Source organism: Ahaetulla prasina, chromosome 2 (assembly GCF_028640845.1).
Source record: "Ahaetulla prasina isolate Xishuangbanna chromosome 2, ASM2864084v1, whole genome shotgun sequence".
In the NCBI taxonomy this organism is placed as follows: Eukaryota; Metazoa; Chordata; class Lepidosauria; order Squamata; family Colubridae; genus Ahaetulla; species Ahaetulla prasina.
In genome coordinates this window covers 28,715,342-28,742,415 of record NC_080540.1, presented here as the reverse complement: position 1 = coordinate 28,742,415, position 27,074 = coordinate 28,715,342, and the positions used below count along the sequence as shown (strand labels likewise).

Genomic DNA, 27,074 nt, shown 5'->3' with positions numbered 1-27,074 from the left:
CAGTTCCAAGTGGGGAAAAAGACACTGGAAACATGGAGGCTGCTTGGAAAGATGGTTTAATGGTGGTCAGGATCACATGGCTTGAGTTCCTGAACAGAAAAGGGATGAGATCCTGTGTGCTCCCTGGCTTTATGCTTTTTCTGAGCTTTGAACTTTCTGGGGCACAGGAAGAGTATCCTGATTGGTTATCAAACTCCCAGGTGGTCTAGGGGTCTTAGCTAACGTTGTAGGTTGTCTCTCAAGCTTGCTTGAGCCTTGCCATGTGGTGAGTTTCTGTTGCTAGATGAGTCCTATTGTGTTGCAAATGATGGTCCATTGACAAAAGGTGGGGAGAATGAGTTTCTACCTTTGACCCATTGACAAAGGTGGGGGAGAGTCAGGAAGCTGCTTTGTCTTTAAAACATGTTTCTCCATTTCTCATCCAGGGAAATATATTCTGCCTTTTAAATATTTTCTAAAATATTTCATTCTTCTAGGAGGGGGGTGGGTGCTAAATTCCTACAATTCCCTTCCTAGAGGCAAAACATTTTGCGCGATCGTTTTCTAGCCTTCAGGAGTCCCATCCCGAGTTCACGGGAAATCCTCCCCTCGTCTTCTGCGCATGCTCATTTCGGTTGTGACATCGAAGACAGACCAAACTCCTGCGCTGGCGGAGTATTATTTTTTGGGTGGGAGGGGGAACGGACGGGATGGAAGGAATGTTGAGGCCGTGGATGATGGGCACTGGGGTTGGGTGCTGTAATAAACAAAGCGACCTTGGGATGACAACCGTTTTCCTGCTTCTGTGTCTTTGAGCTCTCTCCTTCTCCCAGAATCTGTTGGAAATGTGGATGTGTTCCTGAGACAGACAGTAAATTCATTCATTTGCTATCAAATAAATAAGTAAACCCTCTGGAAATTCCTTCAGGCCAATTTATTTGTCCTCCTTGTTTTAATTGACAGTAACAAATAAATTGGCCTGAAGGATTCCTGTGATGACACTCAACTGAAGGTATCCTTTTTTTCTAGAGCTGACATTTACCTGTTTTACTTTTTTTTTCTATTTCTTGTTCTGTCCACATCTTTTCTTTTCTTTTTTATCTTTACACCTTTTCGCTTTGGTTGTTTGTGGCTGGTTGAATCCTGAAGAGTTGAGGTTCAGGTTCAACTGTACAAGTTAAAAAAATGGCAACTATACGTGCGCTGGGTTTCTCCCCCAGCTGTATTTAAATGTCATATTCAGCAGTGCCAGCCATGACAGCTTCAGATAAGGGGAGAAAAGACTCAAGGAAGGGAATGCCAAGAGGATTATAGGTTAAAAAAAAAAAGTTTATTAATAAAATGCCAAGACTTGTTGTAATATCAAGGGATTTTTTCCCTGACACCCCTAAGGAAACTTCAGTGGTGAAGAGTAATTTGCCATGGCACTACTCACAAAGGGGTGACTTTATGGGGCAGATCTCATATCCCTTTACTCTTCCTTCCCCCCAACTCTATAAATGCCCCCCCTCAGAAAAAGCAAACAAAAAAGGCTTTAGCTAAATCTTTGGAGGAAAAGAAAAAGACCAGACACTGAGATAGTAGAGAACAGAGAAAAATCTCATATTACTGCGATCTTGTAGCCTTGTTAACCTCCGGGAAGGGAGACATAAATTAATATAATATAATATAACAACAGAGTTGGAAGGGACCTTGGAGGCCTTCTAGTCCAACCCCCTGCCCAGGCAGGAAACCCTACACCATCTCAATCAGATGGTTATCCAACATTTTCTTAAAAATTTCCAGTGTTGAAGCATTTACAATTTCTGCAGGCAAGTTGTTCCACTTATTGATTGTTCTAACTGTCAGGAAATTTCTCCTTAGTTCTAAGTTGCTTCTTTCTTTGATCAGTTTCCACCCATTGCTTCTTGTCCTGTCTTTAGGTGCTTTGGAGAATAGCTTGATTCCCTCTTCTTTGTGGCAACCCCTGAAATATTGGAACACTGCTATCATGTCTCTCCTAGTCCTTTTCATTAAACTAGGTAATTAACAACCGGCATGTCCCAGCACCAAAAATGTGAGCATGTACACGGCCTTCTGTGCATGCTCTTTGCTCACACACACACTTGTGGGGATGTTGCAACGGTCATTAAGTATGAAAATTGGTCTTTTTTCATTTTATTTCATTTTTTCAGTATAACTTAAAATTTCATCCAAAGCATCTTATGGCTCTTTGGGGTGTGATTAACAAAGACTTTAAAACTTAGATTTACAACAAATGCAGCCAAAATTTAAATGTATTTATTATTATACTTTACTCTGTGTAACTGCATGCCAAAAAAACCCCTACCCTCCTTGTTTTTTAGTTGTATCAATAAGACCATTGAATCTGGTTATTTAATTTCTAATGCTGAGGCTCTGTTGCCTGCAGCTAAGAAATAGTAACAATTCCTTATCAGGAGTTTGGAAAGATTTAAAACTATGAATGCCACCAGTCCAATATACTCTTATTAGCTAATCTGCTGCATAGAGTGTTATAGGTCAAGGCCCATGCAAGTTCCTTGAATGCCAATCCTGTTTGGTTCTTTGCTCTATGCAGGTTTGCATTTTAACATCTCCAATTACTTTGTAATTCTCTGGATTAAAAGAAGTTTACAGGAAACACCACTTGCATTTTTGGGCAATTAAGGTCAGAAAATAAAGAGCATTGAAACATTTCTCCATAATAATGAAATCAAATGCAATAATGTGATTTACTTACCAATCCATACAAAGAGCACAGAAAAAAGGAGGACATTCCTTATTATGGTTCAAAATCATTTTGAGTAGCTAGAGGCTCTGGTTTATAACTGGAATTATAAAGGCTTCAGATTTCAGGAGGAACATAATTTGTTCATGGGGCACAAGCGCCACCCTCCACCAACAAAATCAATTAATGAAATCAATTTTTTTGATATTTCGAAGTGAAGGATAGTAATACAGGTAGTTCTCAACTTACACTCATAATTGAGCCCATTTCCATTGCTAAGTAAGGCAATGAAGTCACTCGCGACCCAGTTTGCAACCTTTTATGCCCATTCATCAAATCACTGCCGTTCTCAAGTATGGTTGTTCAGTTAACAACCATACATATGGTTGTGAAGTGAAACTGCCTTCCCACATTGACTGTGCTTGTTGTAAATTTCCAAATGGAAATCACATGACCCTGAATGGAGTAAGAATCATAAATGAAGATATGCCTTGACTTATGACAATGGAGTCCAAAATTTGTTAAACGAGACATTTGTTAAGTGAGTTTTGCCCCATTTTATCACCTTTCTTGCCACTGTTAAGTGAATCAATGCAGTTAGCAAGTTAGTAAGCTGGTGGTTAATTGAATCTTCCCCACTGACTTTGTCAGGAGATTGCAAAAGGTGAACACATGACCTTGGGACACAGCAACGGTCATAAATATGAACCAGTTGCCATGCATCTGAATTTTGATCACATGATCATGGGGATTCTGCAATGATCATGAAGGGAAACAGTAATAAGGCTATAATAAATAATACTAGAATATAATATACTGGTATACCAGAATTAGTAGAAACTTGCTGTTCTCTAACCATTAGGCTCCTGTAATACATATATAGCCTTTGTATTTGTATAACACACATATATTTGTATCTCCTGTAACAAACATATTCTGTTATTAGGCCTCTGTAATGTATCTGGTATTTATCAAGCATATGTTCCTATCATTTGATCTGAACCCATATCAATCTTCTTCCTGTTTTTCTCATGCTATTTAAGAGCATGGTACCTATCTCGGTTGGAACTGCAGACATCATCTGGGAGATAATTTACACTTCAGTCCTATCTTACACCTTTGATCTGTTCCCTGCAGCCCAGGGGGCCAAATGAGCAATTGGGAGAACAAAGGAATGTTCAAGGAAGAGAGAACACTAATTGGGAGGCTTCTATTCCTTTGCAGGGCAATGAGGAATACACAAACCTAAACTAGGAGGCCAGAATTGGGTACTAAGCTGATGTCTCTGAAGGTATAAAAAGACGCCATATCTTCCCCAAGGTGTGGCTATCTCCTCACATGCATTTTATCTCTATGTTCTGGATATAGTCCCATCCAGTATTTTGTTTTTGGCCATAAATAAAATGTTTCCTTTCGCAAGCCTCATATTGAGTCTCTCTTTTTGGCATTATGGTGACTCAAGTATATTTTTGGGACCTTACAATCGTAAGTGTGAAAATTGGTCTGTCACTTTTTTTCCTTTTATTTCATTTTTTTCATTGTAATTTTGAATGGTCATTAAATGAACATTGTAAGTTGAGGACTAGCTGTATATGGTCTCTTCATAATATGGAATTTTTAATGAGAAATAAGTCGGCCTTTCTGACTAAACCTATTTCCACACTCCAGGCATTTATACAGTTTATACCATATGGATCTTTTGATGGATAGTAAGGGCTCTGTTCTCAATCTCTTTCCATACTCCCTTCGGGTATACTTTTTCTCCTGTGTGTATCCTCTCATGGCGATTAAGAGAACTTTTGAAACCGAAGTTCTTTCCACATTCTGTGCATGTAAAGGGTCTCTCCCCTGTGTGAGTTATTTTATGGGAATTAAGATGTGCTTTCTGAGTAAAGCTCTTTCCACACTCCAGGCACTTGTACGGTCTCTCCCCTGTGTGGATCCTTTGGTGACGAGTAAGAACTTTGCTGTCAAAAAAACTCTTTCCACACTCTGGGCATTGATAGGGTCTCTCCCCTGTGTGGATCCTTTGATGGATACTAAGGGCTGCCTTCTCAAAGAATCTCTTTCCACATTCCTGGCAACTAAGTTTTTTCTCTCCTCTGTGGATCCTGTCATGGCGATTAAGACTACCCCTAAAATGGAAGCTTTTTCCACACATTGTGCATTGATATGGTTTCTCCCCTGTGTGAATCCTTTCATGAGAATTAAGTTTTCTTATTAAAGCAAAGCCTTTTCCACATTCCATACAACTATATGGTTTCTCAGCTATGTGGATCCTTTGATGGCCATTAAGACCAGTCTTGCTAAAGAAGCTCTTTCCACATTCTGTGCATTTATATGGTTTCTCTTCTGTTTGGATTCTTTCATGACTAAGATTTTCTTTCTGCTTTCCATACTCAATGCAGTTATACGGTCGCTCCCCCGTGTGGACTCTTGTATGAGAATTAAGTTTTCCTTTCTCAATAAAGCTCTTTCCACACTCCAGGCATTTATAGGGTCTCTCCCCTGTGTGGATCCTTTGATGGATAACAAGGGTTCTGCTCTCAAAGAATCTCCTTGCACACACTCTGCAGCCATACTTTTTCTCCCCTGTGTGGATCCTCTCATGGCGATTAAGAGAACTTTTGGAACGGAAGCTCTTTGCACACTGCATACATTTGTAGGGCTTCTCCCCTGTGTGGACTCTTTTATGAGAATTGAGATGTCCTATCTGACTAAAGCTCTTTCCACACACCAGACACTGATAGGGTCTCTCCCCTGTGTGGATCCTTTGATGACGAGTAAGAACTTTGTTGTCAAAAAAGCTCTTTCCACATTCCAGGCATTTATATGGTCTCTCCCCTGTGTGGATCCTTTGATGGGTAGTAAGGGCTCTGTTCTCAAAGAATCTCTTTCCACACTTGTTACACCTGTATTTTTTCTCCCTTCTGTGGATCCTCTCATGTCGTATAAGACTAGGCCTGAAATGGAAGCTCTTTTCACACACTGTGCATTTATATGGTTTCTCTCCTGTGTGAATCCTTTCGTGAGCATTAAGTTTTCCTATTAAATCAAAGTCCTTTCCACATACCACACAGCTATATGATTTCTCAGTTATGTGGATCTTTTGATGGCCATTAAGGCTAGCATTGCTACAGAAGCTCTTTCCACACTCTGTGCATTTATATGGTTTCTCTCCTGTGTGCATCCTTTTATGAGAATTAAGTTTTCCTATTAAAGCAAAGCCCTTTCCACATTCCTCGCAACTATATGGTTTCTCAGTTGTGTGGATCCTTTGATGGCCATTAAGGCTAGCATTACTACCAAAGCTCTTTCCACATTTTGTGCATATTTTAGTCTCTCTACTCAAACTGGTATCCTCCCCCAAGTTTACAATACTTTGTGGTTTGTGTTGACTATAAAGGTTCTCAGATAAAGTAAGAGAAAAGAAATGATGAGATGTGGAGGACTTTTCTACTCCACCTTCTGAGTGGCTTCTTTCTTGTCTTTTTAGATTTGTTTGATGGTCAAATATCACTTCTCCTTCATAGTTTGCTGTTGGCAGCGACATTAACCACTCCTGCTTCTCCATCTCCATTACATCACCTGCTTGGAAAGAAGCAAATAGAAATTTCTATGGGAATTTAGAACTGTGAAGAAAGGGCAAGATAACACCTCATGAGGTGAGGAAAACCAACTCTCATTTTTCTGTAGGGAATTTTGCCAAAACCGACAGGTGGATGTCAGACTTGGACTGCCGAATTTTTTTCTTGAAGAAAGATTGAACTGGAGATTGTCCATTTGTACTTTATACTGCCAATTTTTGTAAGCTGACAGGAAAACCTGTCAATTTCTGCAGACACTTGTTATCAGCTAAAGGTTGTAGATTCCATCAGGCTGAACCCGTAAATGCCACTTTTTCAGTTGTTGGCTGGCATTTCCTTCAGTACATTTTAGAAAGAACATCATGGTTTCCCGGCCTTCTTAAATCTTTATTTTTTATAATCTATTGCAACATACAGGCAAGATATTATTTTATAGTTGTTTTTGGAAAGTTTTAAAATACTTTCTGAAAAAGATTTAAAGTCTATGTTAATTAGAAAGAACATCTTGTGCTAGAAAATCTGTCTTGTTTACGTATCAATTGTAAAGCAAAATCTTGAAGTTGATTACCAGAGCACAGGATGGCTACTTTAAAGCAAATGTTTAATTTATGGAGCTTTAAATTTGTTTAACCTTTTATCTCTTTACTAGAATTAGAAGTTTGTTAGTAACTAAAACTGACAAATCTCTCTGGAGACAACTGACATGGCTTCACTGGAATTATAAATGCAAGTGAATGATACCGTTTTAAATTGAATGTAAGAAATTTATTGGAGTTATTTCAGAGAAATTGCAAGTGGACTTGAAGGATGATAAAAATTTGGAATGAAAAGAATATAGAAAAGAATTATGGGATTTAATGATAGTTGGGAGGAAGAAGTTATATAGGAGTTGGTAACATCTGATAAGTTTTTAATTCCCTTTTTGCAAAGTTTAATTGTTAAAAGAGAAATGAGCAAAAGGAGACTAAGTGGAAATGGGGAATATATTATTAAGTATTTATGTTATTAGGTATTTTTGTTAATTTTTACTGGATCTTTGCTGAATATTAAGGAGATCTGAAGATTTAGAGATGAGTTCATATAATATTGGTATTTTGGTTGTATTTCGATAGATAAGTTGTTAATGTTGAACATACTTGTTGGAGATGGAGAAATTTCTTTCATATACATACCAACTTAGATACGGGGGTGTTTCTGCATTTTCTAAATATTTTTTTCTTTTCTTTCTTATTTATTTTGAATAACATTGATTTATGTGTTATTTCTATTTAAGATAATCCTTAATAAAATTATGTGAAAAAAACAGCTATTAAGGAGGGGTCTTCTCGGGAAAACATGCTCCATCTGCATGATGGATTCAACTTGGAGATCTTGAATGCAAATTGTAGGCTAGGAAATTCTGATGATATCCAAGAGGATTTTTCAGCTGGGAACCACATTAAGACTTTGCTGTTGACTGGACAATTTGAGGTGTTTCCCAAAAGTATAGTAAGCTTTTCTAACAAGGCCTTAAGATGTATCACCTTAAGTAACTTGATTGCAAGTATTTTCTTTGTTTACCCCCCCACAGGAAAAAACCTTCCTTCCTAATGAATGGAACCCAGAACGAAGTGGGGACTTACCAAGGGCAATAATATTCCTAAAAGCCTCCAACGTGACTTCTGCGCACAAGGCTCTCTGACCAGAATCCAGCAGCGCCCATTCCTCTTCTGTGAAATCCACAGTGACCTCCTCAAAGGGGTCAGAGCACTGGAATGAGAATGTTGTATAGGAGACAGTCCCAGAAAAGACATTTTTCCTCTTATTACACAAAACAGACCTTTACAAGAAACCAAATGGGCATTTGCTTGTAGGACAAACGTACCTCTGGATGTCCACATGGTCTTGTGACTGTGAAGCCGCCAGTCTCCCTTGCCCTAATAGCTGGTGTTCTGAAGTTCACAAAACATGACTGCATCCAAACTGCAGAATAGCAACACAGCAACTTTTGGGTTGCTTCCTGCTGGTTTGGAATTACTCAGCAAGTGGGGTTTGGGGAGTAGAATCCAGAGACTCACCTGACTTGGGGAAGAAATTCTACATGCTTTATAAAACAGGACACAGCGACTAGGAATTTCTTCCATGACCTATTTCAAAAGGGCTTGGAAATCTAAAGGCACTTGAAGAATAGTTTTACTGATGCAGCCATTTAGTGTTGATCTTAGGGCTTATTCATGGAAAATCTGTCCTTTAGATACAATATTTCTGAAGCAGTTATTATGCTATTACAATAATTTTAATTCACTGAGGTTTTTTTAACTGGTTTCTCCACTCTTCTGTGAAGCTACAAAATATTCAACAAATACATTGCCTAACACAAGCCTCTCAGGCTCTAAGTTGTCTTGTTTGTGTCTCCAAAATGATCTTGAGAGTGGATGAATAAGGCTTGGGGGTGGGGGTGGGGGGGGAAGATACTGTTCAACTATACATAGACTCAGCATTTCGCTATACTGCAGAAGAGCTCAGGAAGGGAGCTTGAACTCTGCTGCTCTCAGAAGAAATCTACAGTTACCTGCTGAAATGGTCCAAGTTGGGACCTCCTGAAAAGCAACTCTTGAGAAGGACTGCATCGATTTCCTCCTTCCTGTAGCTCTGCTGAGATCTCTCCTGTGAACAGCTCCTGCATCTGAAAGAGAAGCCTGGTTTATGATTCACGCTCATAGGTCTGTACTCATGTTAGTTTGCTTGCCTTACCTTTGCAATTCCCCAACCCAAGTCAAAGTGGGAGAACGCAGGGATTCTGATTTGAAAGCTACTTTTGAGTGAATACCTGCCACATCTGTGAAATGTTTCATTCCCTATCTTTATTTCCTCTTATCATTCTGATCAGTTGTTTATCTTCTTCTCGATAGCTTTGGCCTTTTCTCCTTTGTGGATGTACCTATGCCTGTTCTATCTCTTCCACCAGGAGTCTTTATCTTTATATTTAATATTTAGCTCTTGAGCAGGGAGACCCTGCAACATAATTAAGGGACAGACCTTGGAATGAATACAAAGATGGTTTTGTGCGGAAGATGCATACCCAATCTTTTGTGGGGACTGAGAAACTTTGGTTGTTCAGTTTGGATTTTCAACCATTCCCCTAACATCATTCCCACAGACCATGACACCATACCAACCTATGTTCTCTAGATGTATGTTCCCAGGGACTGTTTGTAAAGAAGAGGAACATGTCCGCAGGGCTTCAAAATAAAATTTTCTATATTATAATGGAGAATGAAGAATGTCAGCTGATATGGAACAAATGATTCAGTTCATTCATGCATTAAAGGAAAGAAAGGCCGGGTGGAGAAGGGGTTGAATGTCTCTTTCATTCTAGGGAATCAACTCGAAAAGGAAAAATTAAGCATTTGCATCAAGGGGGGAAAAAAAAGATTTCTTAAAGTATTAGGAGTTCTTTATGTCCGTGATTTCCTACAGACACTGCTATATATGTTTTATTATCCCCACCCCCAAGGGACGCCCAGGATTAAAATCCCTCACCTGCCGCCCCTTTCCGGACTCCGGGGCGGCTGGTGGGCCGAGGAGGCAGCCTTCGGCCAGGGCCACCGCCTGGGCGCAGCTCTCCGCCCCGCACTCCCTCAGCCAGCCCGACAGCTCCGGGGGCAGCAGGGCCAGCAGCTGCTCCAGCACCACCAGGTCCAGCATCTCGGCTTTGCTGCGCCGCTCGGGCCGCAGCCACCCCCGGCACAGCCCGTGCAGGCGGCTGCAGAGCGCCCGGGGCCCCTCGGCTTCCAGGGAGCGGCAGCTGCGGAACCGCCAGCGCTCAGCCTCGGAGCTGCGGGGCTCCTCGGGGAGGCCGCTCCCCGCTTTCAAAGGAGACCCCCGGGCCTCCATTCGGTCTCCGGCTTCAGCGCAGCCCCGACGGTGAGGAAATTTCCTCAGAGGCCGCCTTCGGTCACGGCGGACCCTCCCCCACCCCCCCTGCCCCTTTCCCGGTTTGACGGGGGTGGGAGAGAAGGGGAGGCTCCCTCAGGGCTTTTCCGCCTCAGCAGAGCAACTGAAAATCGTTCCCGCCAAAATTTCACGCGCCGTCCCGGCCTCTTAGAGGCTGGACCTCCTAGAGGTAGAGTTCTCTTTCCTAGAGAGGGAAAAATCTACAGGCGACCGTTGTTTCCTCCGCTGTGCACCAGCCGAGGCCTTTGCTATCTGGACCGCAGGGAATGCTTTCAAGAGTCTTCTGCGCATGCTCTGTTCCATTGTGACGTCGAAGACCGTTCGACCGCCTGCGCCGGCGGAGTGTTTGGCCTTTGGGGTGGGGGGTGGGGTGAAGAAGTAGGGGGGGCGATGGTGAAGAGGGCGAGGAGGTGGAGGATGATGGGTATGGGGGTGGGGTGGGTTGTTTTTTTTTTGTCACAATAGTATACACAAACATAATATATAAGCAATTACAGAAGTCATATTTTCTCCAATCAATTTGTTTAAATCAAATAAATAATAAATCATAATAAATAATAAATCAATCTATTGGATTTTCTCCAATCAATTTGTTTAAAATAAACATAAAAATGAAAAATAAAACATAAAAATAAAATAAAAATTAATATAGCTAATGCATATTAATTACTTATATATATATATATTTTCTTCATGATATGTTTTTTACTTTTGACAATGTTTATGTATACTGTTATGACAAAATTAAATAAAAAAAACAAATAAATAAATAAAATAAACTATTTTATTTTATTTTATTTTATTTTAAATAAACAAAGCAACCTTGGGATGAAAAGTGTTTTCCTGCTTCTATGTCCTGGGGATGTCTCTTTTCTCGGAATCTCCATATTCGATTGCAGAAAATATGACTTCAGTAGCAGTTGTTAATAGAATTTTTTTATTGGCCAAGTGTGATTGGACACCCAAGGAATTTGTCTTGGTGCATAGGCTCTCAGTGTACATAAAAGAAAAGATACCTTCATCAAGGTACAACACTTACAACACTTAATCATAGTCATAGGGTACAAATTTAACACTTAATGATACAACACTTAATGATAGTCGAGGCTACAAATAAGCAATCATAAAACAATATGTTCTTCCTGTTAAAGACTACTTCAGTTTTAATTGCAATAATACAAGAGCAACCAATAGATTTAAACTTAATGTTAACCGCTTTAATCTAGATTGCAGAAAATATGACTTCTGTAACAGAATCATCAGTGCTTGGAATACTTTACCTGACTCTGTGGTCTCTTCCCATAACCCTAAAAGCTTTAACCAAAAACTTTCTACTATTGACCTCACCCCATTCCTAAGAGGACCATAAGGGGCGTACATAAGCGCACAAACGTGCCTACTGTTCCTGTCCTATTGTTTTTCTTTTCTTCTTTCTATATATATATATATATATATATATATATATATATATATATATATATATATATGCTTATACCTCCTAATATTTACTCATATATGTTTATATACTATATAATCTTTTTGTATGATGTTGTGACAAAATAAATAAATAAATAAATAAATATAATATCAATATAAATCGTAAAGATGCAAGCAACAAAGTTACAGTCATAAGTGGAAAGAGATTGGTGATGGGAACAATGAGAAGATTAATAGTAGTGTAGATTTAGTAAATAGTTTGACAGTGTTGAGGGAATTATTTGTTTAGCAGAGTGATGGCCTTCGGGAAAAAACTGTTCTTGTGTCTAGTTCTGTTGTGCAGTGCTCTATAGTGTCGTTTTGAGGGTAAGAGTTGAAACAGTTTATGTCCAGGATGTGAGGGGTCGGTAAATATTTTTACAGTCCTCTTTTATATTTTATATTATAATTCATCAGTGGTTTCGGTGTGAGGTACCAGCTGTACGCTGATGACACCCAGCTGTACTTTTCCACACCAGACCACCCCAACGAAGCTATCGAAGTGCTGTCCTGGTGTCTGGAAGCCGTACGGGTCTGGATGGGGAGAAACAGGCTCAAGCTCAATCCCTCCAAGACAGAGTGGAGTGTGGATGCCGGCATCCCGGTACAGTCAGCTGAATCCGCAGCTGACTGTCGGTGGCGAGTCATTGGCCCCGATGGAGAGGGTGCGCAACTTAGGCGTCCTCCTGGATGAACGGCTGTCTCTAGAAGATCATTTTGACGGCCGTCTCCAGGAGAGCATTCTACCAGGTTCGCCTGGTGCGCCAGTTGCGCCCCTTTCTAGACCGGGATGCCCTATGCACGGTCACTCACGCACTTGTGACGTCTCGCCTGGATTACTGCAATGCTCTCTACATGGGGCTCCCCTTGAAGGGCATCCGGAGGCTGCAGTTAGTCCAGAATGCGGCTGCGCGGGTGATAGAGGGAGCCCCTCGTGGCTCCCGCATGACAGCTATCCTGCGCAGACTGCACTGGCTACCTGTGGCCTTCCGGGTGCGCTTCAAGGTTTTGGTGACCATCTTCAAAGCGCTCCATGGCATAGGGCCGGGTTACTTACGGGACTGCCTGCTGCTACCGAATACCTCTCTCCGACCCGTGCGCTCTCATAGAGAGGGACTCCTCAGGGTGCCGTCAGCGAGGCAATGTCGTCTGGCGGCGCCCAGGGGAAGGGCCTTCTCTGTGGGGGCTCCCACCCTTTGGAACGAACTACCCCCAGGACTTCGTCAGCTTCCGGACCTTCGGACCTTCCGCCGCGAGCTTAAAACACACTTATTTATTTGCGCAGGACTGAGTTAGATTTTAAATTTACGGGTTTTAAACTGGGTTTTATTTTTTATATTTTTAAATATTTGGCGTTTAGAATAAGTTTTTTAATTGTTTTTTACTCTGTATTTATGTGTTTTTAAGTGCCTGTTAACCGCCCTGAGTCCCTCGGGAGATAGGGCGGTATATAAATATGATTAAATAAATAAATAAATAAATAAATAAATAATAATAATAACAGAGTTGGAAGGGACCTTGGAGGTGTTCTAGTCCAACCCCCTGCCCAGGCAGGAAACCCTACACCAGCGGTTCTCAACCTGTGGGTCGCGACCTCGTTGGGGGTCGAATGACGATTTGCCAGGGGTTGCCTAAGACCATCGGAAATATGGGAAGTATACTTGTAAGTCGAAGAATCGTGCTCCAATGGTTGACTCCATAAGCCAGCTGCAGGCTCTTCAAATCGCTAGCCGAATTCAGCTTCAGGCGCGATGAATTAAAAAAGAGAAATCTTTGCTCTGATGTCTCCCTCTCAAGCCAGCTGCAATCACTCCCAATTGCTAGCCTAATCTGGCTTCAGGCACGATAAACTTAATAGGGGAGGAGTCTCCGCTTTAATGCCTCCGTCCTCAAGGCAATCGCAAGCAGTTCAGATCGCTAGCCAATACGGCTTCAGGCATGATAAATTCAAAACGAAAATAATTTTATGGTTGGGGTCGCCACATCGTGGGGAATTGTATTAAAGGGGTCGCAGCACTATAAAGGTTGAGAACCACTGCCCTACACCATCTCAGACAGATGGTTATCCAACATTTTCTTACAAATTTCCAATGTTGGAGCATTCACAACTTCTGCAGGCAAGTTGTTCCACTGGTTAATTGTTCTATCTGTCAGGAAATTTCTCCTTAGTTCTAAGTTGCTTCTCTCCTTGATTAGTTTCCACCCATTGCTTCTTGTTCTGCCCTCAGATGCTTCGGAGAATAGTTTGACTCCCTCTTCTTTGTGGCAACCCCTGAGATATTGGAACACTGCTATCATGTCTCCCCTAGTCCTTCTTTTCATTAAACTAGACATACCCAGTTCCTGCAACCATTCTTCATATGTTTTAGTCTCCAGTCCCCTAATCATCTTTGTTGCTCTTCTCTGCACTCTTTCTAGAGTCTCAATATCTTTTTTACATTGTGGCAACCAAAACTGAATGTAGTATTCCAAGTGTGGCCTTACCAAGGCATTATAAGGTCACACTTGGAATATTGCATTCAGTTTTGGTTTGGGTATTTGCCATGTGTAAATTTGCAATTTAACATTTGCAGATACTTCATAATTATCAGGATTAACACAAGTATAGGAGAAACACCCCTTGCCTGTTTGAGTAATTAACATCCTTGAAAATAGATTGGAGCATTATAATATTGCTGCATAATAATAAAGTCAAATGCAAGAATGTGATTTACTCACCAATCAGTACATATAGCACCAAAAATGAAGACTTTCCTTACTCTTATTGAAAGTCAGACTTGTAATAGCTAGAAGTTCTGCTTTCTAAGTGGCTAAACACTGAGGTGCATAGGCCTGACATATCAGGAAAAGAATAAAATTCACCACTATCACAAAGAATGAGGAATAACTCCTCCTGATGAGGAATAACGCCCCTCTTCACCAACAAAATCAGTTAATGGAATGTCTTTTCATATTTCAAAAGGAACGACAGTAGTACAAATAGTTCTCAACTTAGAACCACAACCACCCAACATTTCCCTTGCTAAGATAGTTAACTGAGTTGCACCTTAGTTTACAATTTTTTATACTGCAGTTGTTAAGCAAATCAATGCAGTCCTTAAGTGACCGTATAGTTAAGTGAATCTGCTTTGTGTCATTGACTGTGTTTCTTGGATGTTTACAAATGGAGGTCACATTAACACTGGGATGTTACAACCATCATGAGAGCATATGCACCAAGACAAATTCCTTGTGTGTCCAATCACACTTGGCCAATAAAAAAATTCTATTCTATTCTATTCTATTCTATTCTATTCTATTCTATTCTATTCTATTCTATTCTATTCTATTCTATTCTATGAATGTATGCCAGTTGCCAAGTGCCTGAATTTTGATCATGGGGATGCAGCAAATTTTATAAATGTGAAAACGGATCTAAGTAACTTTTCATTTTACAATATTTCATTTTTTTTTCATTGCAACTTTCAACAGTCACTAAATGAATGGTTGTAAGTTGAGGACTATTATGTACGGTGTCTCCATAGTATGGATTCTTTTATGAGAATTAAGTTGGCCTTTCTTAGTACCCATTTCTAAACTCCAGGCATTTATATGTGGATCCTCTGATGGTGTCGTGTCCCACTCCTCCTCCGATGGCCGGGTCTGGGAAGTCTGTATCAAGCGTGGCCACGAAGCCTCTGCAGCTTTGCCAAATTCCTTTCAGAGTTCTCAGGGCAGGCAGGAATCCAAGGTGTGACTTCAGCAACCAGAAGAGACTTTGCTTGACTCAAGGAATGCCAAAAAGCAGATCCTTTATATAGGCCATGGGGTGTGGCTCCATGACTCAGTACTTATCCAGGCCTGCCCTCCCTTCCTTTTGCTGATGTCGCCTCTCCATTCTCCGGAAGCGGGGATCCGTCCACTGTGTCTTTCCATCCTCCTGGTCTGCTGCCAGCAATTCTAGCACGTGGCTGGCTTCGTGCTCACACGCTGTAGGAGGGTGGTTTGTTTGCTCATTCTGTCCGGGCATGGTGCCAGGGCTGGGGGCTGGAGGCATGCCAGGCCGTTCCTCTTCAGTATCAGACTCTGGCTCAGATAGCAGGAGATGGGAGGGGCCCGGCTGCGGAGAGGAGGGCAGGCGAGGCACAACAGATGGATAGTAAGGGCTTCCTTCTCAATGAATCTCTTCCCACACTTCCCACAGCAATGTTGTTTTTCTACTGTGTGGATCCTCTCATGGCAATTAAGAGAACTTTTGAAACAAAAGCTCTTTCCATACACTGTGCATTTGTATGGTTTCTCCCCTGTGTGATACGTGATAGCATACGTGAAAAGAACATGAGAGTGAATGTACCAATATAACGGGTGCAACCAAAGGCCTTGGAAAGAGCAAGTAGGGAGAGGTGGTTCCGGACCATTGAGATTATCTTGAAGGTGTAACTAGCGGCCTTGGAAAGAACATCAAGGGAGGAGTTACAATATAAGGACGTGAGAAGCGGGACTGTATGCTTTCAGTGGAAGGATAGAGGGTTTCACGGGCAGGACTACATCATGGGACACCATTTGGAACAGGATAGTCATGGTTATTAATAAGAGATATTCTCGTTAATATGGAGCGTTTGAGAGATGTGGATTCTTTTATGAGAATTAAGTTGTCCTTTCTGAATGAAGCTCTTTCCACACTCTGTGCATTTAAGTTTTTTCCCGAAGGCCATCACTCTGCTAAACAAATAATTCCCTCAACACTGTCAGACTATTTACTGAATCTGCACTACTATTAATCGTTTCATAGTTCCCATCACCAATCTCTTTCCACTTACGACTGTATGACTATAACTTGTTGCTGGCAATCCTTATGATTTATATTGATATATTGACCATCAATTGTGTTGTAAATGTTGTATCTTGATGAACGTATCTTTTCTTTTATGTACACTGAGAGCATATGCACCAAGACAAATTCCTTGTGTGTCCAATCACACTTGGCCAATAAAATTCTATTCTATTCTATTCTAAATGGTTTATTCCCCGTGTGGATCTTTTGGTGACAAGTTGTTGTTGTTGTTGTTAGTGGCGAAGTTGTGTCTGACCCATCGCGACCCCATGGACAACGTTCCTCCAGGCTTTCCTATCCTCTACTATCCTCTGGAGTCCATTTAAGCTCACGCCTATTGCTTCAGTGACTCCATCCAGCCACCTCATTCTCTGTCGTCCCTTTCTTCTTTTGCCCTCCATCTTTCCCAGCATTAGGCTCTTCTCCAGGGAGCCCTTCCTTCTCATTAGGTGGCCAAAGCATTTCAGTTTCATCTCCAGGATCTGGCCTTCTAAAGAGCAGTCAGGGTTGATCTCCTCTAGGACTGACTTGTTTGTTCACCTTGCAGTCCAAGGGACTCGCAGGAGTCTTTTCCAGCACCAGAGTTCAAAGGCCTCAATTCTTTGGCGCTCAGCCTTTCTTATGGTCCAACTTTCACATTGTCACATTGGTGTACAAGTATGCACTCTATTTTCAAATATCAAAACTGTCCTTTCTGAATAAAGTCTTCCCACACTCCAGGCATTTATATGGTTTATCCCCTCTGTGAATCTTTAAATGTTGGGCCATATGAGAGTTTGTACTGAAGCTCTTTCCACACTATGCATTTATACAGTCTCTCTCCTGAGTGGAGCCTTTGATGAGAATTAAGTAGTTTTTTCAGAGTAAAGTTCTTACCACACTCTGTGCATTTATAAGGTCTCTCTCCTGTGTGAATCCTTTGATGAGATTTTTTTTCCTATTAAATCAAAGGCCTTTCCACAACTATATGGTTTCTCAGCCGTGTGGTTCCTTTGATGGCAATTAAGACTAGGCTTGCTACAAAAGTTTTTTTCACACTCTGTACACTCTGGTTTCTCTTCTGTATGGATACTTCCATTATTAGTAAGATTTTCTTTCTGAGTAAATTCCTTTCCACACTCTATGCATTTATAGGGTTTCTCCTGTGTGGATTCTTTTATGAGAATTAAATTGTTCTTTCTGAACAAAGCGCTTTCCACAATCCAGGCATTTATAGGGTTTATCCCCTGTATGAATCTTTTGGTGCCAAGTAAGTACCTTGTTGTCAAAAAAGCTCCCTCCACATCCCAAGCATTTATAGGGCTTTTCCCCAGTATGAATTCTTTTATGAGAATTAAGTTTCCCTTTCAAAATAAAGCTCTTTCCACAATCCATGCATTTATAATCCATGCATTTATTGGGGTGAGGTACCAACTGTACGCTGATGATACGCAGCTGTACTTTTCTATCCCAGGCCACCCCAACGAAGCTATTGAAGTGCTGTCCCGGTGTCTGGAAGCCGTACGGGTCTGGATGGGGAGAAACAGGCTCAAGCTCAATCCCTCCAAGATGGAGTGGCTGTGGATGCCGGCACCCCGGTACAGTCAGCTGCAGCCGCGGCTGACTGTTGGGGGCGAGTCATTGGCCCCGATGGAAAGGGTGCGCAACTTGGGCGTTCTCCTGGATGGGCAGTTGTCTTTTGAAGATCACCTGACGACCGTCTCCAGGAGAGCTTTTTATCAGGTCCGCCTGATTCGCCAGTTGCGCCCCTTCCTTGACCGGGATGCCCTATGCATGGTCACTCATGCTCGTTACCTCTCACTTGGATTACTGCAATGCTCTCTACATGGGGCTCCCCTTGAAGAGCACCCGGAGGCTCCAGTTGGTTCAGAATGCAGCTGCGCGGGTGATAGAGGGAGCCGCTCATGGCTCCCATGTGACACCACTCCTGCGCAGGCTGCACTGGCTACCTGTGGTCTTTCGGGTGCACTTCAAGGTGTTGGTTACTACCTTTAAAGTGCTCCATGGCTTAGGGCCGGGTTATTTACGGGACCGCCTACTGCTACCGATTGCCTCCCACTGACCCGTGTGCTCTCAGAGAGGGACTCCTTAGGGTGCTGTCTGCCAAGCAATGTCAGCTGGCGGCCCCCAGGGGAAGGGCCTTCTCTGTGGGGGCTCCCACCCTCTGGAATGAACTTCCCCCAGGACTCCGCCAACTTCCTGACCTTTGAACCTTTCGCCGCGAGCTGAAGACATTTATTTATTCGCGCAGGACTGGCATAGAATTTTCGATTTTATTCGGTTTCTAATTTTTTAGTGGGTTTTACCGTTTTAAATATAATTTTAATCTGGGCCAAATTTAATAAGTTTTTTAAATATTATTTTATCTTGTATTTATTCTGTTGTTCTGTTTTATCTGGCTGTAAACCGCCCTGAGCCCTTCGGGAGAAGGGCGGTATAAAAATCTAAATAAATAAATAAGGTCTCTCTCCTGTGTGGATTCTTTGATGGATAGTAATAATTCTTTTTTCTAAAAAACTTCCATGCTCGCTGCAGGAATGTTTTTTCTCCCCTCTGCGGATTCTCTCATGGTGGTTCAGGTAACTTTTCAAACCAAAGCTCTTTCCACACACCGTGCATTTATACGGTTTCTGCCGTGTGCACCCTTTTATGAGAATTAAGTTGTCCTTTCTGAATAAATCTCTTTCCACACTTAAAGTATTTATATGGCTTATCCCGTGTGAATCCATTGGTGATGAGTAAGGGCTTTGTTGTCAAAAAAGCTCTTTCCACATTACAGGTACTTATACGGTCTCTCCCCAATGTGGATCCTTTGATGGATAGTAAGAGATCTATTCTCAAAGAAACTCTTTCCACACTTGTTGCACCTATATTTTTTCTCCCCTCTCCCCTCCTCTCATGGTGATTAATACTACTCCTGAGATGGAAGCTTTTTCTACACTCCAAGCATTTATACAGTTTATCCAGTGGTGGGATTCAGCCAGTTCGCACCACTTCGGGAGAACCGGTTGTTAACTTTCTGAGCAGTTTGGTGAACTGGTTGTTGGAAGAAATCATTAGGGCAGAGAGCCGGTTATTAAATTATTTGAATCCCACCACTGGGTTTATCCCCTGTATGAATCCATTGATGATGAGTAAGGACTTTATTATCAAAAAAGCTCTTTCCATAATCCAGGCATTTGTAAATTCTCCCTCCTGTGTGGATCCTTCAATGGCTGTTAAGACTAGTCTTACTACTAAAGGTATTTCCATACTTTGTGCATATTTTAGTCTTTTTGTTCAGACCAGAAACCCCCCCAATTTTACAATGGTATGTGGTTTGTGTTTCCTGAAAAGGTTCTTAGTTAAAGTAAGAGAAAAGGAATAAGATATGGAGGTCTTTTCCTCTCCAACTTCTGAGCGGCATCTTTCTTGTGTTTCTGGATACCCTTGACGGTCAAACATCACTTCTACTTCATAATTTAATGTTTGCAGCAGCATTAATCTCTCCTGCTTCTCCTTTTCCATTGGATCACCTGCATGGAAAAAAAGAAAATTTAGAAATGCGAGGGAAGGGGAGATAACGTCTTGTAGGGGGAGGAGAACCGACACCCCCATTTTTCTGTAGGGGATTTTGCCAAAATTGGCAGGTGGATGTCAGGGTTGGACTGATTTTTTTTTCTAGAAGAGAGAACTGGAGATTGTCCTTGTGTACTTTACACAGCCAATTATTTTAAGCAGTCAGCAAAACCTGTCATTTCTGCAACCACTTGCAATCAGATAAAAGTTGTGGGTACCATCATGCTCTGAACCATAAATGTAGCCTTTGGAGTTTATAGAATATTGGGTGACATATGGAATGAAGAGGTATTCTGGTTGTATTTTAAAAGACAGTGATCCATTGTTAATGTTGAACATACATGTGGGAGATGAAAGTGGAAATTCCTTTCATAAACATACACGTGCCCATACAGGGGTGCTTCTGCATTCTCTAAATTTCTTTCCTTTTCATATATTTTGCATTGCGTTTGTACGTGTGCTTTTATCTCAAGGATAATCCTTAATAAAATTATGTGGAAAACACCCAGCTGTTAAGGAGGCGGGCTTCTCCTCTGGAAAACATGCCCATCTGTATTCCAGGTATGGCATCAGCCACAAATTCAGCTCGGAGATGTTGGGTAAAAATTATTAGCTAGGAAATTCTGATGATATCCAAGACATTTTTCAGCTGGGAATCACATTTATACTTTGCTATTGATTGGACAATCTGGGGCATTTCTCAAATCTATTGTGAACATTTCTAACAAGATTTTAAGGAGAGACAATCACCTTAAGTAACTTGACTGCAAGTAACTTTGCTGTTTACCTCACTGGAAAAACATTCCCCAATTAATAGAACCTAGATCACAGTTGGGCCTTACCTAGGGCAGACATATTCCTGAAAGCATCCAATGTGACTTCTCTACACAATGCTCTCTGGCCCAAATCCAGCAGCTCCCACTCCTCTTCTGTGAAATCCACAGTGATCTCCTCAAAGAGATCAGAGCCCTAGAATGAGAATATTCTTTAATAGACAATCCCAGAAAACACTTGGGCATTTTCTTTTCTTAGTGCACAAAACAGCTTTGCAAGAAACATAATGAGCAGTCTTATAGGAGAGAAAATGTTCCAGCTTCCTAATAACTGGTGCTGTAAGGGGTGAAATCTAAAAAGTTTCCCTACTGGTTCTGTGGGTGTAGTGTGGTGGTATCTGTGTGTGTCTGTGACTGAGTGGGCATGGCCAATTCAATGTCACTCACAGCCACGCCCACTCAGTCACATGACAATCCCCACCAAGCCACGCCCACAGAACATGGTAGGAAAACTTTTTTAATTTCTATTCCTTTTTGTGAGATGCCTGTAGCTGCAGCCTCTCTTTTTCAATGTGCCTGCAGGCGCTTCTTGTGCTGAAAGATGCAGCAGCTGCAGGCTTCTTGCAAGTGAAAGTTACGAGAGCTGCTCCCCTTCTTGAACGTGCCTTGCCCTGGAGCCGCTGCCTGCTCTCTCTTCGCTTTGGATTGGGGGCCGGGGCCTAGGACCAGGCCACATGCACTGCTGCCACCACCCCCTCTTTTGGCCCCAGCGCAGCAACTGCATCTCCCGCAAGGGCCGGCTGCCCACCCGCTGGCTGGGCCAGGCCGGAAGTGGCATGTCTCCCATCAAGGGCTGGATGTGGGACTTGACCTCGGAAGGCGAGTTAGCTCCCTTCAACGTGGCTGGGCGGCCCCGACATGCTAGTTTGCCTGCATTCCATATGGTCTTCCTGGCGGTCCCCATGGCCAGCTGGCGAAGGCAGGCAAGCGTCCGGGCGGGCGGGGCCAGGGCCAACCAGGAGTTCACATGCTCTTGGATCCTCTGCGCATGCGCAGAGGCTCAAAAAACCAGGTTACTTCCTGGTTAAAACCAGGTTAAAATCCAGGTTGAGGCTTCCGGTGGCGCCACCTTCTTCGCTGAGTTCCTAATTAAGGAGCTCCGTACTGAACTTCGTAAAAGCCAGGAAAACGCTGGCTTTAATCTTTTTCCCTGGATGAAAGGGAAAGATAAGAGCTGCGGAGGTGTGGTAAACCTCCCCAGGGGCTTTGTTTTTTATTAAGCAGAGCCCTGAGGGTCGAGTCCCATAAATAATCCTGCCAAGCTCCGACCTTCAGTGCGCGCCTGCAAAAGCAGGAAAAGAAGAAAGTGTCCATCTCTGCTAATTGTCTTATCTTTATGGATTTCTATAAGCAGACGGAATGAGCACGAGTGAACAACTTACTGGATTGCAAGTATTTTTGATTTCCTGACTTCTACCCTTTTAAAAACAGTTGAATGATTATGATGTATTATTTTTGATTGTTTTCGGGGGAAGTTAGGAATTGATGATTGTAGGGGTATAATTAAGTTGGGACGAAATTTTTTTATTTTTAACTATACCTTGTGCTCGATCCGGGAAGTCGGGGGGGGGGGGTGTGTGAAGGGAGGGGGGAGGGGGGGGAAAGGGGAAAATTTTTTTTCTGTAAAACTTTTTGAATAAAAAAAAAAAAAATCCAGGTTAAAACCAGATTAAAATCCTGGTTAAAACCAGGAAGTAATGACTTCTGGGCGGGTGAGGGGAGCCTCGAGCTGCCATCGCTACCGGTTCTCTGAACCACCGGCCATCATCGTTACTGGATCGGTCGAGCCTGTCCGAACAAGGAGCATTTCACCTCTGCTCTAAGCGCACTAAATATGTGTTTGAACAGCAACAGAACTCCTTGGAGTGCCTCAGGCTGGGTTGGAATAAGTCAGCAAGGATTTGGGGAACAAAAGCCACTGGGTCACTTAACTTTAGGAACAAATTCTACTACTGTAGGAATTTCTTCTCTTCCTTATTTCAAAATGTTAGAAATAACCGTTAAAATCTGAAGGCACTTGAAGAACATTTTTACTGATGCAGTCATTTAATGTTGAGTTTGAGGATTTTTCATGGAAAAATCTGACGTAAAGACACAATATTTCTGAAGCAGTAATGCAATTCCAATAGTTTCATTTCATGCAATTATTTTTTTAATTGGCTTCCCCAATCCTCTGTGAAGTATTAAGATGTATTAAATGAATTATATTGCCAATACAAACCCTCTCAGGCTGTGAATTTTCTGGTTTTATCTCCAAAATATTCTTGAAAGTTGAATGAATGAGGCGGGTGGGGGGGCAACACTGTGTTCAACTACACATAGACTCAGCATCTGACAACACTGCAGAAGCAGCTCATGAAAAGAGGAAGTTTAAACTTATTTATTTATTTATTTATTATTTAGATTTAATAAATCTAAATAAACATTTAACTTTGCTGCTCTCAGAAGAAACCAGAGTTACCTGCTGTAATGCTCCAAGTTGGATCCTCCTGAAAAGCAGCTCCTGAGAAGGACCGCATTGATTTCCTCTTTCCTGGAGCTCTGCTGAGATCTCTCCTGTGAACAGCTCCTGCATCTGAAAGAGAAGTGTAGTTTATTATCCACAGTCAAAGGACTGTGTAACCATGTTACTTCTCTTGCCTTACCTTTGGAATTCCTCAACCCAAGTCAGTCAAAGAATCTGATTTGAAGGCAGATGCTATTTTGGGGTAAACAGTCTGCCATTTTTATGAAATGTTTCGTTGCCTCTATTTCCTCTTTTCATTGTGATCAGGACTTGCTTATCTTCTCCCCATTTCAATAGCTGTGGCCTTTTTTCCTTTGTAGATGTAGCTATGCCTGTTCTATCTCTTCCTCCAGGAATCTTTTCCTTTAGATTTAACAACCTGTAATTTGAATGGGAAGGCATCAATCTTCCCTTCTCCTTGTTTTGGCTTCCCTAGGCCTCTTCCCTATGCATCAGCCTGGTGATGGTTTTGTCAGGAAGATGCATATCCAGTCTCCTTGTGGGAACTGAGATACCTCTTACACAATGATTATCCAGTCTAGCTTTTCACCCATTATTCTAAAGTCATTCACACAGATTCTTTACACCATACCAACATATGTTCCCTAGATCAGTGGTTCCCAACCAGTGTGCCGCGGCACTAAGGGGTGCCGTGAGATCTTTTGAGGGTGCCGGGAACTTTTGAGCTACAGAGATTTTAAATATCTATTTCCTTATAAGGGTGCCGGGAACTTTTGAAAGGCTTTCCAAGGGTGCCTCAAACAAGAAAAGGTTGGGAACCACTGCCCTAGATATATGTTCCCAGTGACTGTTTAGAAATAAGACAACCAGGCAAGTAAGAAGGTAAGATTTGCTATATCATTAATGAGAATGAATAGTTTGAAGAATATAGGCTGAAATGGAACAAATCTTCAATTCATTCATGCATTAAAGCAGGGGTCTCCAACCTTGGCAACTTTAAGCCTGGAGGACTTCAACTCCCAGAATTCCCCAGCCAGCAAATCTGGCTGGGGAATTCTGGGAGTTGAAGTCCTCCAGGCTTAAAGTTGCCAAGGTTGGAGACCCCTGCATTAAAGGAAAGAAAGGCAGGGTGAAGAAAGGGTTCTAGATGCCTCCGTTGAACTCTTGGACTCCCTTACAGTCCTGAGGCTGGATTTCTCTTTCCTCCCATGGATTTTTCTCCAAATGAAGCATTTGCCTCAATAACAAATAAGTTCTCAAAGTATTAAGAGTTCCAAGAAAACTTGGAACTCCGTCGCCTTCGACAAGACCTAAGTTTAACTCATAGAATCATCTATTGTAATGTCCTTCCTGTTAAAGACTACTTCAGCTTTAATTGCAATAATACAAGAGCAACCAATAGATTTAAACTTAATGTCAACCGCTTTAATCTAGATTGCAGAAAACATGACTTCTGTAACAGAATCATCAGTGCTTGGAATACTTTTACCTGACTCTGTGGTCTCTTCCCATAATCCTAAAAGTTTTATCCAAAAACTGTCTACTATTGACCTCACCCCATTCCTAAGAGGACCATAAGGGGCGTGCATAAGAGCACAAACGTTCCTTCCTATTGTTTTTCTTTTTCTTCTTCATATGAAGAAGAAAAAGAAAAACAATAGGAAGGAACGTTTGTGCTCTTATGCACGCCCCTTATGGTCCTCTTAGGAATGGGGTGAGGTCAATATTTTGTGCTCTTATGCACAATAAGGAACAATAGGAAGGAACGTTTGTGCTCTTATGCACGCCCCTTATGGTCCTCTTAGGAATGGGGTGAGGTCAATAGTTTGTGCTCTTATGCACGCCTCTTATTGTCCTCTTATATATATGCTTATTCCTCCTAATACTTACTTATGTTTATACACTATATAATCTTTTTGTATGATACTTATATATATTGTTGTGACAAAATAAATAAAATAAAAATAAAAAATAAAATAAATGCAGACATCTTCCTTCTCAACGTCTCTCATTTCTTACAGTCTGCCATATACACCAGCGTCCCACGGTTGACTTTCCTCACCTGCCGCCGGGGCAAGCGCGGGGCCGAGGAGGCAGCCTTCGGCCAGGGCCACCGCCTGGGCGCAGCTCTCCGCCCCGCACTCCCTCAGCCAGCCCGACAGCTCCGCGGGCAGCAGGGCCAGCAGCTGCTCCAGCACCACCAGGTCCAGCATCTCGGCTTTGCTGCGCCGCTCGGGCCGCAGCCACCCCCGGCACAGCCCGTGCTCCTCGGGGAGGCCGTTTCCCCCGCCGCAGCCGCTCCCCGCTGCTCCCTCCATTCGGTGTCCGGCTTCAGCGCAGCCCGAACTGGGGGGAAACTCCTTCCGCGGCCGCCTTTTGGGTCCACGGAGGACTCTTCCCTGCCGATCCCCCCGCCCCTTTCCCGGTTTCGGGGGGAGAAGCGGGGCTCCGCTCTCTCGGGGCTTTTGAGGCTGAGAAGAGCAGCTGCAAATCGCTCCCCGCCGGAGGTTCCCCCGGCATCCCAGAGCCTGGACCGCGGAGCGCCTCTCCAGCCCACCGCGCTCGAAAGCCTTTTACGCCGCATCCCAAGGGTTTTTTTTTTTGTCAAGTCTCATGCGCATGCTCGGGTCCCTTAGAACAAAAAAAAAAAAAAAAATCGCCTTACAAGAGCAGCTCTTCCTTCTCTCTCCGAACTTAGTCATCTTGCAGGTGTGTCATTACCGAACCTTGGTAAACATTAGTACTAGTTAAGAAATGGGGTTTGTTTCTATTTTAGTGCAGGGGTCTCCAACCTTGGTCCCTTTAAGACTTGTGGACTTCAACTCCCAGAGTTCCTCAGCCAGCTTTGCTTGTGGACTTGTGGACTTCAACTCCCAGAGTTCCTCAGCCAGCTTTGCTGGCTGAGGAACTCTGGGAGTTGAAGTCCACAAGTCTTAAAGGGACCAAGGTTGGAGACACCTGTTCTACTCTACTGGCTTTCCCTTGTCAAGTGTGCTGGGAGCTGTCTGGGACAGGGGTGTCCAAACTTGGTCCCTTTAAGACTTTTGGACTTCAACTCCCAGAGTTCCTCAGCCAGCTTTGCTGGCTGAGGGACTCTGGGAGTTGAAGTCCAAAAGTCTTAAAGGGACCAAGTTTGGACACCCCTGGTCTGGGAGGTTCATCGATTGGGGTTGCTTATTTTTCGCTTTTTTTGGAATTCCTTGATTGGAATACTGTTTTGGAGTAAATCTATGCTGATCTAGGGGCTTGACTGCTGGTGAGACGTTTTGGTCTTTTTGTCCCCCTTTTTTTTAAGAGGACCATAAGGGATGTGCGTAAGTGCACAAACGTGCCTACCGTTCCTGTCCTATTGTTTTTCTTTTCTTCTTCCTATATATATATATAGGGGCCATGGTGGCTCAGGCTGTAAGATAGCCTGTTATTAAAAACACAGCAGCCTGCAATTACTGCAGGCTCCAATCCCACCAGGCCCGAGGTTGACTCAGCCTTCCATCCTTTATAAGGTAGGTAAAATGAGGACCCAGATTGTTGGGGGCAATAAGTTGACTTTGTAAATATACAAATAGAATGAGACTATTGCCTTACACACTGTAAGCCGCCCTGAGTCTTCGGAGAAGGGCGGGATATAAATGTAAATTAAAAAAAATAAAAAATAAAAAAAAGATGCTTATACCTTCTAATATTTATTCATATATAT

The 27,074-nt window shown here is 42.5% G+C and overlaps 2 protein-coding genes and 1 long non-coding RNA gene across 7 annotated transcripts; 1 reads left to right on the top strand and 2 right to left on the bottom strand.

Moving 5' to 3' along the window:
* Positions 1 to 1,500: 1,500 nt before the first annotated feature.
* LOC131191775 (zinc finger protein 260-like) lies at positions 1,501 to 10,543 on the bottom strand. 3 transcript variants are annotated; one of them, XM_058170236.1, is made up of 5 exons: positions 9,817 to 9,831; positions 9,453 to 9,532; positions 8,846 to 8,959; positions 7,917 to 8,043; positions 1,501 to 6,298 (listed from the first exon to the last, which is right to left on the bottom strand). In XM_058170236.1, the coding sequence occupies exons 3-5, from the start codon at positions 8,957 to 8,959 to the stop codon at positions 4,389 to 4,391; spliced, it is 2,151 nt and encodes a 716-aa protein (XP_058026219.1). In that variant the 5' UTR covers positions 9,453 to 9,532; positions 9,817 to 9,831; the 3' UTR covers positions 1,501 to 4,388. The 3 variants fall into 3 exon arrangements, with proteins under 3 accessions (XP_058026219.1, XP_058026216.1, XP_058026218.1); XM_058170233.1 differs by lacking the exon at positions 9,453 to 9,532 and having other exon boundaries at positions 1,512 to 6,298; positions 9,817 to 10,543; XM_058170235.1 differs by lacking the exon at positions 9,453 to 9,532 and having other exon boundaries at positions 1,514 to 6,295; positions 9,817 to 10,541.
* Positions 6,244 to 8,831, top strand: LOC131191791 (uncharacterized). Its single transcript, XR_009153575.1, has 3 exons — positions 6,244 to 6,372; positions 6,944 to 7,050; positions 7,865 to 8,831. It is a non-coding gene; the product is annotated as an uncharacterized LOC131191791 (long non-coding RNA).
* Positions 10,544 to 15,100: 4,557 nt separating the features above from the next.
* Positions 15,101 to 26,020, bottom strand: LOC131191786 (zinc finger protein 394-like). 3 transcript variants are annotated; one of them, XM_058170251.1, is made up of 3 exons: positions 25,440 to 26,020; positions 23,372 to 23,479; positions 15,101 to 20,034 (listed from the first exon to the last, which is right to left on the bottom strand). In XM_058170251.1, the coding sequence occupies exons 1-3, from the start codon at positions 25,693 to 25,695 to the stop codon at positions 19,799 to 19,801; spliced, it is 600 nt and encodes a 199-aa protein (XP_058026234.1). In that variant the 5' UTR covers positions 25,696 to 26,020; the 3' UTR covers positions 15,101 to 19,798. The 3 variants fall into 3 exon arrangements, with proteins under 3 accessions (XP_058026234.1, XP_058026233.1, XP_058026235.1); XM_058170250.1 differs by having other exon boundaries at positions 23,372 to 23,485; positions 25,440 to 26,018; XM_058170252.1 differs by lacking the exon at positions 15,101 to 20,034 and adding an exon at positions 20,920 to 21,046 and having other exon boundaries at positions 23,372 to 23,485.
* Between the last annotated feature and the right edge of the window lie 1,054 nt (positions 26,021 to 27,074).